Raw genomic sequence first — 18,985 nt, 5'->3', positions numbered from 1 at the left:
GGAAATTTGCAGAGAAGTAGACAACCTGTAAGAAAAAGTTCCAAAGGAGAGCCTGCTGCAGGAAAAGCTTCAGAGAAGGGTCTGCTGCAGGAAAAATTCTGGAGGAGGGGCCTGCTACAGGAAATACTCCGGAGGAGGGTTTTCTGCATAAAAGGCTACTGAGGAGGGTTTGGTGCAGTAAAAATTCTGGAGGGCCTGATATAAGAGAAAGTTCTCGAGGACTTGATGCAGGAAAATGCTCCATAGGAGGGCTTACTGTAGGAAGAATTTCTGTGGAGGACTTGCTGCAGAAAAAACTCTAGAGGAGGGTTTAATGCAGGAAAAGGTTACGAAGGAGGGTCTACTGCAGGAAGAATTCCGGTGGAGGACCTGCTGCAGAAAAAGTCTGGAGGAATCTGTAGAAAGAGGTTGTATTGTAGAGCAACTGGTAAAGCTCATAAATTCTACAGCAATGTACATTGCTTTGATGACGGATATAAGCTCTAAGCTCTTTCAAATTGTCTTTGTCTCTGCGCTGGCCAATTTTCCAATAAATTGAGCCTAGCACTAGAGCAAGCATAGCCTTACTTGATTGTATCCCGGACTCCTCCAATATATATTTCATATGCAGAATTTGAATTGGCCCTAACTGGATTGGGCATAATCAGTTAAGTAAAGATCAGATGCGCCAGGTAATGGCTTAATAAGTTCTACAACCAATGCCACATTTCGCTTCAATTTTTAGTTTTCTTCTACGACGACATAAATTGTTTCCGGCATGCATGCTGCTCGGTTGGCTCCATCATTGATTTTCTGAACTCCAGAAAATTTCTCAAAATATTCTATTAGCTTCTGACAATTCTCACCCAACGGTCCAGAAAAAATTGCTTGGCCCCCTTCTTCAGCAAAAGTGACTTGTCCATGAATTCAAGTATGTCAATGCTTGGTTGGTGGATGGTACTGACAACAGTTCTTCTTGTGTTGACGCTGATTCTCACCGTTCAAAACCTGATGTTGGTTCGATAAGTGGTTGAGGAGGGCTTACAGAGGATGGGGACTGCTAGTAGAAGTTTCGGCTGCGTATATGAATTTCCAACTCCTACAAGAAGGAGGCCTTGATGCAGCAAAAAGACTACAAGAAGATGTCTCCCCCCTAAGGAAGCCTGCAGGAAGGAGAGGATTTTTTTTCCGACTGTAGGAGAAGGTTCCGGCTGCTGAAAAACCTGCAGGATGTAGTTCTGGTGAGGAGAACGGATGCAGGAGAGAGAGCCGGAGGTGGGAGGTCCTGCATGGGATAAATCTGGCTGTAAGAAGGTATTCCAGCTGTTCTGGAGGGAGCTTGGAGTGGCCGGAGGGAGGTCCGGTGGCTGAAACACCTGCTGGAGGATAAGTAGTGGTTGCCTTTAGAAAACCTGCAAAAGTTCTCCACGGGATAAAGAGTTGTTGGGAAGCAAACTGCTGGGAAGATCTCCACGAAAGAAAGAGCTGCTGGGTAGAAAATTGCTGGAAGGATATTTATCCGGATGCTGGAAGGGGTGGGCCAGTTGCAGGAATTTTCTTCTAGTTATTCTCACGAGGATGCTGCATGAAAGCCACGCTGCATATGTTTGGAGATTCACGGGCCTGCAGGAAGTTCTCGGGAGAGCTTTCATGGGCTGCAGGAAGTTCACGGGAAATGCTTTCATGAAAGACTCGCTTACACGTGAAAGCAGGATTTGCGGATAGAGCAGGATTGTCGTATGCAGTGGTCGACTCCAACAGCAGGTTCCTGCGGCGAGGGCCTGTTAGCTGAAGACTCCAGGCAAGCTTGCGGCAATCTGAGAACGGATCTGGCGTTGATGGCTGCCAGAGAAGAAGCGGCAATCTCTGGTTGCGGTAGCTGAGGCAAGAGAAGGGTGTCCCTCCTCATATGGAGGATGGTAGAAAGGGAGTCTGGCAGCTCTGAAAGGAGAACCAGCCTCTAGAGTTGAGGGAATTTAGCTTTGATATCATGTTGAAGTTCAGAATAATGTGGAATGATATTATTGATATGAAACGGAAGTATAAATAAAAAAAAAAACATAAACTAGGAAAGAAAATAACTCCAATCCTAGAAAATAAATTTAATCCTCATAACTTCTAATATGAATATTATTTCCTAATTTAACTTATAAGAGTACTCCTTTTAATGATGCTCTTGTAATGTAGATAAGGTTTTATAACAATTCTTTTTGCTTAACAGGTTTCCTTTTAATGGTGCTCTTGTAATGTAGATAAGGTTTTATAACAATTCTTTTTGCTTAACAGGTTTCTCTTAGAAATTTTGATCTTATAAAATTTCCACCTTAACCATGCACAATAACGAAGCTAATATGAGATAAATTTCTAAGCCAACAATTATTTTTTATATAACTTTGGTATGACTTGAAGATAATTCCTTTGAAAAAGGCGTGCTGATTCCCGATATATGAAGATATGCAGAAGTGATGTGTGTTTTACTCTTGGAATTTTATGTTGATTTAATTATTTCTTCAAAGATTTACATACATACCACATAATTCTTATGAATGTACATATCAAACTCCTAAACTTTAATTTTTACATACATGCCATCTTACCCATGCATCAAACAGTGAATTTCACTTTTAAAAGTTGAAATGGTGGTACTTTTTATTATGATATGAAAGATTTGGGTGGTATTAATGTAAAAAGTTAAGTGTAGATGTTGGATATGTAAATACATAGGAAATGGGTGGTATATATATAAATGCCTCTTATTTATTTTAAAACCCTTACTATCTCTTCAAAATTTTATCTATATTTTACACCAAATTACTGAGGTTTGATCATAGATTTGCTGATGTTTGATGTGGACTTGGATCAATACTAAATCCACTGTCATCTATCTATTGAAGTGAATACATAAAAGTTTAGAGATATACATTATAGCTTCAAAGTTTCTCAAATTAGAAAATGAGAAAACTTTTTATCTGGTATGATGAAATTCATGTTAATTAGTTCAACCGTTCTCTCGGTCCTTTTTGAACATGGCTAGCACAAACACCCCGATTACTTTTCAGGTCAAATTTCCACCTGTAAGAATAAATTTTGTTCCAACCGAAGGATTTTTAAGTACCTGACCTCATTGGTCAGTTAAATAGATCAATTTAAAATACATTACTCCGCTGAGGGAAAAAAAATGATAAAATTCAGTCAGAATAATGGTCATTAGTGCTTTATATGTTGAATGCCATGCAAAATGTTATTTCTTAGGGCCATTTACATACATGCCACACAATTTTCATGTATTTACATATGTAAGACCTAAACATTCATATTTACATGCATAACACTCAAATTGTATCACATAGAAAAAATTACTCTTACTTTTAAGTTCAATGCACATCTTCATGCTTTTGTTTTTGACACCAAAGTGTGATAGATGTAAATATAAAAGTTTAGGCATTAGTTATGTAATTACATAGAATTGTGGGGTACGTATGTGAATTTCCCTATTTCTTATTATTTTCTCTAGTGTCTGTCATTCTCCTATCGAGCAATTGATATCATTCTGGGAGTCATTCTCGTCGAAATATTTTACTGAATTTTATTTTGCCAGCTTCTCTTGCATTACTGATCTTAGATTTTACTATTTCAGGTATGATTGGGCAACAAAAAAGAATCTCAAGGCAGGTTACTTCCTATGGTCAATGGTAGCTTATGGATCAGGTAAGCATTCTTGAACATGGTTAATGCTACTGTGTAATTTTCCAAATTTTCTGGGTTAAAATGTTAAATAAAGCGATCAATCACAAAGTTTGTGGCTTGAATCTGTGAATTTGGAGAAAATCTATTGGTTAAGATCAATAGAAAACCAGCTGATGCCCTGAACTTAGAATATAAATACGGATCTCGTTAGATCGAAATATATACTTAGATGTGCATGCTTGGACTAGGGCTGTCAAAACGGCTCGTTGTTTGCAAACAGCCCGTGTTCGGCTCATTAAGAAGCTCGTGTTCGGTTAATTCGCGAAGTTAAGGAGCCGAACACGAACAAAGAATTGTTCGTTCGTGTTGAGCTCGTTTTGGCTCGACATACTACTCATAATATTAATATATATATATATATATATATTAATGTGTAGTATTTTTAAAAATTTTAATTGACTATAAGGCTGCAAAGATTTATAATCAATTAAAAGTACTAATTAAGAAAATAAAATAAAAATTATTAAATTAGATTCAAATGATATTTTAATATAAACAATCGTTTTTAAATCTTGCCCCAATCCCTAAACATCTTATGGCTACGTGATTGGGGTTGTCAGGACGACTCTTTGTTCGTGAACGGCTCGTGTTCAGCTCGCTAAGCAAACGAGTCGAACACAAACACACTTTTTGAACTTGTAGTATAAACGAGGGCTCAGCTCGTGTTCGACTCGTTTATACCCCTAGCTCGGACCATGTGCTCTTCCTATGGCCTTCCTTGTGAGCTTTGATATTTTATTAGATTTTAGGGGCATTTACATACATACCACCCAATTCCTATTTATTAACATATCTAACACCTAAACTTTGCATTTGACATCTAAACCACTCATACTTTTCATATCACATAAAAAACACCATTATTTTAACATTTAAAGAGTGAAATACACATTTTCATGTATCGGTATGGTGACATATATGTAAAAAATAAATTTAAGATATGTAAATACATAAATATTGAGTGGCATGTATTTAAATCTTCTTTAGATTTTAAGATTGTTGTCATAAGCCCGTGCCTTGAAACAATCGGATGGCAATAGATCATAAACGGTAAAAGGAAATCCATGGACTTGTAGGCATTCTAACATAACAAGCTACAGTTATTAGTGTTTACATGGACTCTATCAGCTATTATTAGAGGGTATTACCGTTCATTGGATGCATTATGCAAATGACACCAAACCAAACTGAACTTGGATATAGAAAAAAAAATGAAGATTTATATACATACCACTTAATTCCTATGTATTTACATATGAGACACCATATTTCTATTTTTATGTATATGCCACATTCTCTGCATGAAAGGTATATTTCACTTTTTAAAAGTTAAGATTGTGGTATTTTATATGTGATAGGAAAGATTCGGGTGGTATAAATGTGAAAAAATAAAGCTTAGTTAGATATGTAAGTAAATATGAATTGGGTGGTATGTGTGGAAATGACCCCCAAAAAAAAACATAATTGATACACCAACAACAAACCTTTATCTCACATGAATCATTTTTCTCCATTGCGTCCTATTGAGTGTCATATTTTCATTTAATTCTAATAAATTAAGATCATTTTTTTATACAATATGCCCAAGTAGTTCTAGGTCTACCTCTCTTAACACGAGCGAATATAAGACATCTACTTTCCTAACCGGATCATTAGATGACCAATTTTTAATGTGACTCTAGTTTTGTCCGCCACTGGAGCTACACCAACCCTATCACAGATATATTCATTTCGCATTTTGTCTCTATGTGCAAAGCTACTCATCCACCTAAGCACTCTCATCTCGACAACACTTAACATCTCAAAATATAGAGAGAATTTTTTTTTCTAATGTTTCAATTTTAGAATTATGCTATCATGGATCAATCATGTTTAGAAACTCCAGTATTGAGTAAATTTCTGTATAGTCATGAACCTAAGGGAGGCTTGAATTTTTTTGTTTGTGTGGATATGAATTAATGTTTTAACTTAATATTAGCAGAAGCCATGTCAATTGTAGATTGCCTGATTCAGTGGAAACTTCACCAATTAATTCATACCTCGAAATTCCAGTCGCACTTGTTCAATTCTTTAGGGCTTATTTGGGACTATTTTTATTTATTTATTTATTTATTTGCTTTTATTTTCAAGAAACTGTTTGTTTCGTGCATTTTTTAATTATTTTTTTTTTACTTGAAAACAACTTAACCTTTTTAAAAACACTCAAAAACAACATTTTGATGTTGAGTGTTTTTAAAAACAATCATCACTAACAAATATATTTTGCTTCGAAGTAAAACATAAACAAATCAAAATAAACATGAAAGTACAAAACAAAAAATAAAATTGATCTCAAAGGGCCCCTAAGCATTTATACTTGCGATATACAGAATGCTGCCACTTTGTCTTTAAAATATTGATGTCAATCGCAAATCTGCATCTAATATTTCAATCCTAGATTATAGTTCGAGGAGAATGTAGGACAGCTTCAATTTTCTAGTGTGCGCATGAATCTAATCCTGAATATTATATTTCAAGAACATGTTAGGAAAATTTCGATTTATAGTCTATTTGCGTATCTTTCTCATTGCTTTGATTTTCAAACTTCTGACACATTTACGTTACGCTGCTACTTTCTATTCTTTTTCAGAAATTTCTATAGTGGGAAATTACCTTTTATAACAGATATGCTGAAGTGTGGTAGGTGTAACAAAGCTGCTACAAATATAAGATGCAGGGCATTTACATACATACCACTCAATTCCTATGTATTCACATATCTAACACGAACTTTATTTTTTACATTTTTACCACCAAATCTTTCATATAACATCAAAATATAACTATTAACTTTTAAAAAGTGAAATACATCTTGTCATGCACAAGTAAGGTGGCATGCATGCAAAACTTAAAATGTTTTGGTGTTAAAATATGCAAATACATGAGAATTGAGTGGCTTTTGTAAATATTCCATAAAATTTTTATAAGACCCACTACAGTTTTTAAAGATGTTACTCTCTGTACAACAACTTCGAAACCACTTTTATAGAAAGCTATAACCGCGCCAAACGAACCCTGATAAGGTTTAGAACGAGTGTTCTACAGCTGTCCGAATCATTACGGAACACTCATGAATGTGTTATTGTGCATGTGATTGTTGCGGAGTGATGGTTAATATGCTTGGGTTAATAATTCCTTATTTGTTTGCCATCTTTACCCAAGACCTATTTTGATTCTTTCTGCACCTTTTTTTTTTCTCTACAGGTCTTCTAATCACCTATGTTGCTCTGAATTTAATGGACGGGCATGGTCAACCGGCTCTTCTCTACATTGTGCCCTTTACGCTTGGTAAGTTGCAACTGAATGAAAATTTACATAGGTATCACAATTTCTTTGGATTTACATATCTAACACCTAAACTCTGATATTTACATTTATAACACCTTGGTGCTATAAATGTATGCACAAAAAGATGCATTTGACTTTTAAAAAGTTAGTAAAAGTGATATTTTTGGTGTGATGTTAAACTATTTGAGTGCTATGATTGTAAATATGAAGATTTAGTTGTTAGATATGTAAATGCATATGATTTATGTGGTATGTATGTAAATGCCTCTATATTTTAATGTTGACTTGTTTTCGAAGTTTCAACATCTTCATTATTGGATTTGTTTTGAGATGAGTTTGATATAGCATTTATAAAAAACTCTTGGACTTTAGTCTTAAAATAAATTAACAATTTTAAAATCTATCCTCATTAATTTTCTTGTCATGATTTCCTCATAATTGAGATAAATACAATATATATGATTAATCCAATGATTTTTCAAATCTATCCTCATCAAATTGTGATTAGGATATCCCAACTCAAATATTTTCCATAGGCTATATAGTATAATTTTGTGTTTGGACATCCTCGCCATTGAATTCACTTTAAGACTCGTGCTATATATGATTAATCAACATCTCTCCTGCCGCACTCATCTTATAACAAATCCACTGATTATAGAGTATATATTCATTGAATTTTGATGAGAACATCATAATCCAAATCTTTTCCATATGTTATATATATATATACATATGCAGTTACATATCTAACACCTAAACTTCGATTTTTACCCACATGCCACCTAAACTATGCTTGAGAAGGTGGTGGTATTTTTTATGAGATATGAAAGATTAGGGGTTTAAATGTAAAAAGAAGAATTTAGCTGTTAGATATGTAAATACATAAGAATTGGGGTGGAATGTACATAAATGGCCTTATTTTTTCTTTATTATTTTGTGGGCTTTCCTGGTTTATGCTCTTGTTCAAATTTTCACAGGCACGTTTTTATCATTGGGTTGGAAAAGAGGTGAATTATGTAACCTTTGGATAAAAGGGCAGCCAGATAGGGTCTGCCCACATATTCAAGCTATTGCTCAGTAGATGACGCAGCAGCTACTGATCTATGATATTGTGAATTGAAGGCTATAAGAATCAGATGTTGCCTTGAGGCTCTTCTTCTATAGCAAACTGTATATTATTGATATGTGGAGGCACTGTTTTATATATATATAAAAATAGTCTCAGCTAACTTATGAGCTTGTTATTAAGAACTTTGTTTTGAATGTTTTTTGCATTTTCTCGTGTGATTTGTCGATACAGGAAGATGTCGTTATTAGGGTTTTGTTCGGATAGTTTTTTTTTACTGCTTAGCTTTGTAGATCGCTAGCACATCGTTATATTTTTGAACTCTTGAATGGGTGTGTTTATACCGTGCAATGATGAAACCATTAGGAATTTTATAAAAATGAATGGGTTGGGGTTTTATCATGAATTTTGATATTTGAGTAAAAATTTGAATAGAGAATTAAGGAGGGTGGTTGATTTGTAAGTAGTAAGTTTCAGTTGATATGTATGTAATTGCCCCCAAAAGGAGTTTTGAGTGAGAATTTGAAAAATAGTGAAAAGAGTGTTAGGTTTGTAAATAAGAAAGTTTTGAGTGATGTTATGTAGTTGGATGGTTACATCCTTAACATTTAAAATTTTTGCTATTTGGAAAATCAGTACTGGTCATATTTTCTGCTATTTTGGCATCAACTAGTCTGCTATTAGCTACAATGTACATTAATATCTTAAAATAATTTTAATTCCTATTATTTTTTATTTTTTATGTTTTCTTTCATGTTAGTCTTATATTTTGGAAATTTCTATTTTCAAGCACTCATAAGTGGTTTTATAATCATCATGAATTTCCATATATTTTAATCATTTATACTGGTCATATTTTCTGCTATTTTGGCATCAACTACAGTCTGCTATTAGCTACAATGCACATTAATATCTTAAAATAATTCTAATTCCTATTATTTTTTTATTTTTTTTATCTTTTCTTTCATGTTAGTCTTATATTTTTGAAATTTCTATTTTCAAACACTCATAAGTGGTCTTATAATCATCATGAGTTTTCCAAATATTTTAATCATTTTAGAAGATTACAAGCAAAGAAAGGCTTAATGATTCCTTGGAACCAAAAGAATCCATTATGAAAATCACTATAGCTCGTCAAAACTATTAATGTATGTATGACCTCACTAACCAGACCAAAAAAATTGAACAAAGATGTGTGTATGGGTTGACATCAATAGGTAGACATTAGAAGGAATCATTAAGAGTTTCATTGCTAAATGACAACCTCACTAACCAGACCAAAAAAATTGAACAAAGATGTATGGGTTGACATCAATAGATAGACACTAGAAGGGCAGAAATACAATCTAAAAACAATAGGATAAAAATACAAGATTCATAGTATGTAGACAATCCCAACCATTTGGAGTATCCATACCTCATGGGCGTTTACAATTTGGGGAACTTTGCGAACCTAAAATCACTTGACTTTCATTGCTAGATGACAATGTTTGTGAAGTACAACACACATTTGATGGATTATTATTAAGGTGAGAAGATAAACTAAATGAGGATCAATTGCTAGAAAACAATGACAAGCTACTGAAGTGCTCTATAAATTGACAAGAAATTGTGTATGATATACAATGTCGAAGGACCATCTTCGTTCCCTCACCTTCAACTTGATTCATAAGAATGAATCATCTCCTACGAGTAAAAAAGGATAACTAGAATATACAAAAAGAGGATGTAGAGAAGAAGGATCAAGAAGTTCCCAATAGAACATGTAGTAATATAATTTTATGACACGAGGACGATTTAGTAAAGATCGACCTCAATTCAAGCTCTTAAAGAAAAACTTGTTTGCTAACAATTACGGTTCATCTTGCCTTGCTAAGTTGTTTGGTTTTAGTAGCTCAAGTGCTACGTCTAAGATACCAACCATCCATCTCAAGACCAAATTCACAACTCCTTGGCATAATTTCTTCCAACAGGGATTCTTATCATTTAAATCTTAAAAGATTTTATTTTAAAAAAAAAATTTAATTTCTCTTAATAAAATGGGGGATTGACATAGATACTACACAAATTTTATATCTTTATGTATCTAACACCTAAATTTTCATATTTACAAAACACTCAAATATTTAAAATCACATCATAGATAAAACACAATTATTACCTTTTAAAAGTGAAATATATCTTTTTTATACATATGCTTATGACACCAGTGTTATAACTACAAAATGTCAAATTTTTTGTGTTAGATATGTAATTGCATAAGAATGGTATGGTATATATGCAAATCAACTCCCCCCAAAAAATACAAAAAAAAAAAGGTTTCAAGTTGTCACATATTGATTTAATTTCAAGCTTGCCTTAAAACTCTGAAATATTTTTTACCATAACAATTTTTATCATAACTAGCATTTTCCTTGCACTCTTTATTCATAATTCAGATGTTAAAGTGAGATACCATATGACAATTCTGAACATAAATAATAATGAACTGCAAATATTTGAAGAAAGATATTTCCAGCTTTCTAATCTATATTATTGAACATAATGAAATCTTATAACTCATATTAATCTCATTGCAACCTATTTCACCCATAAAATTTGCATAAATTAACAAACCCAAAAACTAAAACAAGTACATAGCTAGCTTCCTACAGCATCTTGAAGTAGAAGTTCGTGTACCTCAAATAAGGCCTTTATGGCTCAGTTACAGTCTCTATTCATGACTTCTTTTCGGCTATCAATAGTAAATAAGATTTCGTTGAAGTATCGCGTTCACTTCGGCGTCCTTTTTTGATCAATTTCTGCAACATTGATCATTCATATTTGATGAGTCATGAAGGAGATGGAAGATAAAGGAGGCATTATCATACATTCCACCCAATTTCTATGTATTTACAAATGCAAGTAACATTTTAAATTTTTTTTTTTTTCACATTTATATTAAATGAAAAACACGGCTATTTTAACTTTTTAAAATGTGAAATACACTTTTTGATGCATTGGTAAAATGACATACATGTAAAAATCGAACTTTCGGCGATAGAAATGTAAATACATAGAAATTGGGTGATATGCAAGTAAAACTCCCAATATAAAAAGATATATAGGTTCAGAACAAAACAAATTGATTGTCTTCTCATTAGGGGTTATTTGAGATTAAGTTATATTTTTTTATCTTTTTATTTTGTAATGTTTAAATATGAAATAAAAACATGTTTACTTTTAATACTTCTGGGTTTACTTTTGATGTTGTCCTATTTCATTGGAGTCTTAAGATTTGTGCTGTAAGCTTCTTTTTGTAAACACTTCGTAATATTTTTCCGCTTTTAATAAAACTCTATTTCATTGGAGTCTTAAGAAGTGCTGCCCAAAAAGGATCAATGGGATCACCAGTTGGGGAAATCCCGCGACCAAGGAACTGACAGCCGCCCGAGTGTTTTCCAATTTAAGGTTTTTTGTTTTCTTTCCTATTCCTCTATGTTTAAATTAGGTTAATTTCAATTATTGAGCTTTTATAAATTTCTTATTTGGTTGTTTGAGACCATAGTTTTTGAGTTATGAATTTTAAGAGACTTTTTTTGTGTTTGTATTTTAGAGAGTATAAGCTCTGATTTCTATCCTAAGCAGTGTTGTATCATTTTCTTTTAGCAATTGATGTGTATACAGCTTGTGCAGGAACAGATGATGAATCTCCTCAACATATGCACAGCACTCTTTCATGGTTCTCTTTGTTGTTTGCAGGTGGGACAGTTGAAAATCATCTAATCTCACTCCAAATATCACCAATCGGCCATATTGCATTCCCCAACTATTCCTCCACCTACTTCCAATCAATGAAACACCTTCTAAATGCCCTACAGTGATATCATACAATATCAGAGCCCGACAAACCCTAAATTAGTTAATAAATTGTCTTTCTTGTTCCAATCTAAAATTCTAAAAGAAAATTTCCACCGTACCTAAATCATTCCAACTGCAGTTCCTAACCCCAACCTTAAATTTTCAAAATCCACCCCAAAACGTACGACATAAACCCTACACTTCGATTAACCCTTTATCTACAACCCAACATCCATCGAAACCTTGATCGAGAGAAAATGACACAATAATGCCTAAGAGGAATCCACAAAACGGTGTCCAAAAACTTACTATGGAGATTATGCAACTAAAAAACCTTTGATTGCAATAAAGACTTGCCACCAAAGAGGAGACAACCCGGAGATGTCACCCATAGTCACAATGGTGATTGGCCACATCAAGTGGAAAAAATAAATCTGATACCGGAATTAACCCAAACCATAGCGCAAGACATGAATTTATTACTGACTTAAAACAAAGTTACAATGAAGATTCGAAATAACAAAAGAGAACACACAAAGCAAAACCACAATACGAATGATTACAACTAATGACTTAGCAAAGAAGACACAACCGCTTGATGAGGAGGGAGTCCAGCGAGGAATGGCTGGATTGATGGTTGTAGGGGCTGCTGTTGAAGAAGTGGGACATCAAATTGGCGATAGTAACAACATCGAACCGCAACTGGAGAGGTGCAGGAGCGTTGTCGTCGACTGAATTGGCGGCTGCGCTGAAGCTGGAGAGGTGGGGCTGATGTGGAAGAAGTAGGACAGTAGGTAGGCGATAGTAACGGTGTCAAACCACAGTTAGAAAGGTGCAGAAACGTCATCGGAGGTTGGATTGGCGATTGCTGTGACAGCCGGAAAGTTTAGGTGTAGACATGTAAATACCAAAGAATTGAGTGGTATGCATGTAAATATTTTATATCTAAACTTCACTTTTTACATTATGCCACCTTACCTATGTATGAGAAATTGTATTTCAATTTAAACATTAAAATAGTGGTATTTTTTATGTGATATAAATGATTTTGGTGGTACAAATGACTATAACCATGATAGGGTTGGTGTAGCTCCAATGACGGAAAAATGAAGAGAGTCGTCTTGGATGGTTTGGTCACATTAAACGTCGACCATCTGATGATCCGATTAGGAGAGTAGATGTTTTAGATTCGACTTATGTTAAGAAAGGCAGAGATATACCTAGGAAAACTAGGGCATATTGTATAAAAAATGATCTTAATTTTATAAAATTAAATGAATATATGACATTAAATAAGACGCAAGGAGAAAAAGGATTAAGGTAACCGACCCCACTTAGTAGGATAAAGGTTCTGTTGTTGTTGTTGTTGATGATGATGTTGTTGGGTGGTATAAATGTATAGAAGTTTAGTTTAGGTGTTAGTTATGCAAATAAATAAGAATTCGGTGGTATTTATCACCAAAAGATTAGTAATTTAGCAAGATATGGCACACAAAACATCAGCAATGAGAGAGAATGGGCCATGATCAGACCTGCATCTCTGGTTAGAACTATTTCCAGTAGTTAAATTTGAAACAAGCCTTCTTTCTCGACTCAGAGATAAAATTTCTTGCATTCTTTCAGGCCAATCACAGTTCAATCTCCTTGCAAAATCCTCAACCTCCCTGCAAGATAAAACTACTTGAACTTAATGATTTTTTGTTGGGCCATTTACAAACATACCATCCAATTCTTATGATTTCATATACATAGCACCTAAACTTTGTTTTTTTACATTTAAAACACCCATATGTTTCATGCATAGGTAAGATAACATATATGTAAAAATTGAAGTTAGGCGTTAGTATGTAAATACATAAGAATTGAGTGGTATGCTTGTAAATCTTCCTTAAAAAATTCTTCAGAAATTATTATCTACAAACAAATAGATTTACATGCATACCACTCAAGCCTTATGTATTTACATATCTAACACTTAAGAACTCAATTTTTACATACATGACATCTTACCAAAGCATTAAAAGGTAGTTTTAACTTTTTAGTGGCATAAAGGTCAAAGGCAAAATTTAGGTGTTAGACATGTAAAAACAGAAGAATTGGGTGGTATGTATGCAGATGCCTCTTTTTATAAAATTTAGTTCCAAGTGGAACCAAAGACGGGCAAATGAGTAAGAGAATCATCGGCATTAAAAGTACGAAGAACTGTAAAATTACCTATCCAGCTCTTCCTTCATCAGAGGATCCAATCCATCATCACCGTCATCAATCATGGCCCTTGAATCAAAAGCATCTTCAACTTGGTCTTGCAGTCTGGATATTTGACTTGGAGATGAACTTCCAGCTTTGGTAGCCTCCTAAATTTCAAATCCAAATATTTTATGTTAAAATTAAATAGTAAGATTTACATACATAATTGCACTTGCATAAAATATGATAGAAAAGTAAACACTCTTCATCAACCTCCTTGGATTCTTTTTCTTGTTCATTATCAGACGAATCTTTCATCAGATCATTTCTCCTCTTATTCTTCTTCTTTCTCGAAGCTCTACCATCTTTTGAGTCTATCATTAAAAAAAGGAAGAAAAAAATAGCTTATGAAGCAAAGAAAATATGCCAACCATAAAAATAGTTATTCTCATAAAATCATAAAATAGATGCATGGAAATCACCTAAAACAAATAAAAAAATTAGTCAATTAATATATAAAAAACCTTTTTGTTAGCATTATATATAGATCAGTCAGATTTCTTAAGATAACGCAAGAATTAGCAGTGGAAATGAAAACCAATATTAGATCTTTTAGCTTGAATTTTAGAATAAATAAGAAAACGGCGCAGTTATCATATGAGAATATTGTCAAAATAGTCCTCCGACTCTTTGTAGAGGGTTATTTTAATCTCAGAGTATATAAAAGTGTCAATTTAGTTCCAGACTTTTTTAATATGGGCAGAAATAATCCCCATAGAGGACTATTTCGATCCTAATTTAAAGAATTTAGGACAAATTTGGTAATTTTATATAATGAGACTAACATAACCCCATGTAAAAAGTCGGAAGACTTTTACCATTTTACTCTTTATTATATATATAAGATTGAGTGATGTGGGAGCTCTCCAGAATTGCGGGAGCGGGGATTACATGATCTCGATCGTGGGGCTCCTGTGGTATTACAAGTCAGCATTACATGATCTCGATCGTGGGGCTCCTGTGGTATTAGAAGTCAGCAAGATTGCGGGCTCGGCAAACCGTAACTTCACATAATGTTACCTATTTCAGCCAACTTTCCTTTTCTATTCATTTCCTATTTCTCTCCTTCTACTTAAAAGTTATTTTCTATTACAACACTATTTATAGACGATATTTTGCTATTTTGAGAATAGAGTTTTGTTCAAGTATTTTAGATATTATATTTACTGTTTTCTATCTAAAGAGTGTTGTATTATTTTACTTTTGCAAGCGGTGTATATGTAGTTTGTTAAAGGAGCAAGTAGTGAACCACCTCGACCTCCATACCTTGTCTTTTCATCTTCCACCTCAGTATTTTCAGCCGAGACAGCAGATGACCAACGCCAAATGCGCTGTCCAGATTTCACCTCACCACTTCCAAATACAGTCACCCTTGCATATTTTCATTCCCCTACTATTCCACAATCACCTCCCCGCTAAATCCCCTTCAAGAAGCCCTAGAACGGTGTCGCTGTGCCAATGGAATTTATCATGATCTGAATATGGAAAGAATCTAAGTTTTAAGATTATGATAACTTGAAGAAATCTTTAACATTTCTACATTATTTTAGAGAACATTACTTAATAGTTTCTCAAGGTTACACTGCTATTCTATATGATATAAGGTCACCTTAATTTTTTTATGCACGACACTCCCTCTGTTATCTTCAACAGATTCTATACTATTGAGTCGAAAATATACTCCTTGAGTTGATCCATTTAATCTCCAAGTGAGAATAACATAATCCAATGTTTTCCATTTTGAGATCTTGTGATGTAATTGTGAGTAAGAGATGCATCAGGGTGAGAGTTTGTCGGATAAATTGACAAGGATGCCAAGGGCTCTCAATCAAGAGATATTTGTAGCACGGAACATGATTGCGATGTTGATGATGAATAAGAGTTTCAAATTATTGAGAGATAAGTCATCAACTCTTCGTAACATAGAGCTACAGAAGGCAAGAATGAACATATATCATCGGAAAAAGATACATGAGAAAAAATAACAAGTGAGTGCGACTAAATTAAGAATAGGAAGGTAACAGCTAGTGTTTCCCTTCTCAGATAACTTGCTAAAAAAATATTTTTATGAATCGTTATTTAGTAAGAGAACTGCCTATTTAAAATAAGAAAAATAATACAATATTCAAAAGGAACACCTAATAAACATGGATAACTAGGCATAACAAGGACACTTAAGAAGAATGATAACTCTTACAAAAACATTATTTCCATGATTGCCTGCCTTGTAAGGCAGTTTTATGACAACATTTATTTTACATCCCAGAAAAATCTTGTAAAATTATAAGGTTCTAGAGATCCACATGTTAAGCCAAGAAGGTTATCATAAATACTTCTCACAAGATAATCATGAATTAGCTAGAATATCTTACAAAAATTCCCCAGTGAAGCTCAAGTCTATGTGCTATATTAGCTTTAATTCTATTCTCATTTACCAAAGATTTCAAATAGTAAAATTCATGGGTAATATTACATAACAAAATGAGCAGATGGAAGTAAAACTCGACAGTCAAGCAAATGGAGCAAATTTTAAGTCATGAACATATGCTAATTAGCATATAATAAAATAAGAACTATGAAGTTAGTTCCACTCATTCCAGAACTTTCAATAAAAAATTTAGGGCATTTACATACATAGCACACAATTCTTATGTATTTACATATAAAAATGAAGTTATCTGGCATCTAAACTTTTATATTTACACATATGGCACTAAAATCATTAATATTACATAAAATCAGCACTATCATCACCTTTTAAAAGTGATACAACTTTTCATGTATAGGTTTGAAACACCAAAGTGCTATGTATGTAAATATGAAAGTATAGATGTGAGATATGTAAGAAAACATAATAATTGGGTGCTATATATGTAAATTTCTTAAAATAAAAAAATTGGGAGAACAAAAATATTACCCGCATCACCATTAATAAAAGATAAAAGCTCATCAACAGAGCGATCATCTTTCTTCTCTTCTACTTCAAGATTCTGAAACAATCATCTCTTTAGACCCAATCAAATTAGAAAATCAAACGTATATGAAAAAGCATGTAAATGTATAATCCACATAATTTTATCGAAATAGCTTATAATAGCCATACTACCTTCACTTTCTGCCGCTCCTTTAATTCCTTTCTCTTTCTAGCATAAAGCCGATTAAGCAGCCGGATCCGTGGATCGTCAGTCATGTTTTTCAATGGCTCCAACTTCTCCTCCTAAAACAGGCAGATGAAGAAGATCACAAGAGAGTAAAAGGGAACATCAACATACATACCACTCAATTCTTGTGAATTAACGTCTAAAACCTAAGTTTTATTTTTTTTATTACATTTATACCACCCAAATCTTTCATGTCACATCAAAAATACCACCATTTTAACTTTAAAAGTGAAATACAACTTTTTCACGAATAGGTAAGTTGGGATGCATGTAAAAATTGAAGTTTAGGTGTTAGATATGTAAATAAATAGAAATTAAGTGGTATATATGCAAATTTCCCAATAAAAAAAGGATTTTTTCCAGTAAATTGATTACCTCTGTCAGATCATTAGGCAAATGAAAGGTCTCACGAATTTCTTCCGGTGTTTTTCCTTCAATCATGCGAGCAAGTGCCCTACTAGTTAGATCAACTAAAGGTTTTAGTTGAAGACAGTCTGCTGCAGAAGTAAGCTCACAAAGTCGTTTAGTATCTAATTTAGCGAACCTCTCATCAAAATACTTGCGCTCCTGCAAGACAAATGGCAGACTTCACCAAACATTGAAAAGTGAGGCATTATAGTTTTCTCCGACGATTAATGATGAAATTTTGCATTAGATGCTATCCATTTGACAAATTCTCAACAAATGCTAGTGCCAAAAAAGTAAAGGGTCATTCACATACATGCCACTCAATTCCTATGTATTTACATATCAACACCTAAACTTTACTTTTACATTTATACCATCTTTTACAATATTACATCAAAAATACCACCATTTTAACTTTTAAAAAGTGAGATGCATATTTTCATACATAGATTCTCACATCTAATCCTAACAATATATTTGAGCAATTTAAAATTGAAGTTTAGGTGTTAGATATGCAAATAAATAAGAATTGAGTGGTACGTATGTAAATAAAAAAAAAATGTAAAAACATCAACTGGCCTATGAATGGCTAGAACACTATGACCAATAACGTAAAAACATCAACTGACCTATGAATGGCTAGAACGCTATGACCAACCTTGTTAGAACGACCGGGAACTTGATGAAACCGACAATAATCGAGAATTAAACAGAGGATGGCAGGAGTGACTCGTTGTGGGAGAGCGATGGCAAAATTTTTCGAAGAACCCATACCAGTCTGAAGTATCTCTTGACATATCATGGGGCAGAACATTGCAACCTCCTCTTCTACTTGTTGGTGTGATCCATCAGAACATTGAAGCCAAATGAAAGATTTCATTGCCTGAAAGATAATCTGAATGTAATTATCGATAATTTTAGAATAAATGGTGAAACAATGATATTCATAATCCATTGGCATGTACGACTAGTATGTTTTTTTTTTATATTGATTTTTATTTTCTATATATATATATCATTGTTTCACCATTTAGAATAAAAAAAAATCAACCAAAAGTTCAAACGAAAGAAAATTAAGTTTTTACGCAATTGAAACATACTTGAATGTCTAATCAGTATCCACATGTGAAATTAGGAAACAAAAAAATATCTAATTTAAAGGATAATCAGATAAAGCACCTTCCCTTTTTTTCCTTTTTTTCCCTAC

At 33.5% G+C, this 18,985-nt stretch overlaps 2 protein-coding genes across 3 annotated transcripts in view; one reads left to right on the top strand and one right to left on the bottom strand.

Annotated features, from left to right (window-relative positions):
• The window catches only part of LOC110022546 (signal peptide peptidase-like 5), a gene marked incomplete at its 5' end in the record, with an annotated part of 50,854 nt that extends 42,531 nt beyond the window's left edge, over positions 1–8,323 (top strand). Inside the window, 3 exon segments of the mRNA XM_020721550.1 lie at positions 3,617–3,687; positions 6,970–7,053; positions 8,034–8,323. Of these exon segments, the coding sequence (XP_020577209.1) occupies positions 3,617–3,687; positions 6,970–7,053; positions 8,034–8,137 (259 nt within the window).
• A 2,346-nt stretch (positions 8,324–10,669) lies between these two features.
• On the bottom strand, positions 10,670–18,661 carry LOC110022547 (SKP1-like protein 21; the record flags this gene model as incomplete). 2 transcript variants are annotated; one of them, XM_020721552.1, is given in 8 exon segments in its annotated part: positions 10,670–10,923; positions 13,495–13,626; positions 14,177–14,316; positions 14,423–14,523; positions 17,127–17,199; positions 17,316–17,426; positions 17,746–17,937; positions 18,437–18,661. In XM_020721552.1, coding segments are annotated over 8 exon segments (981 nt in total), but the record flags the coding sequence as incomplete, so codon positions are not given.
• Positions 18,662–18,985: the final 324 nt, after the last annotated feature.

The sequence above is a fragment of the Phalaenopsis equestris genome, unplaced genomic scaffold (assembly GCF_001263595.1).
Source record: "Phalaenopsis equestris unplaced genomic scaffold, ASM126359v1 Scaffold000196, whole genome shotgun sequence".
Taxonomy (NCBI): domain Eukaryota; kingdom Viridiplantae; phylum Streptophyta; class Magnoliopsida; order Asparagales; family Orchidaceae; genus Phalaenopsis; species Phalaenopsis equestris.
This window is presented reverse-complemented; position numbering and strand designations above follow the sequence as displayed.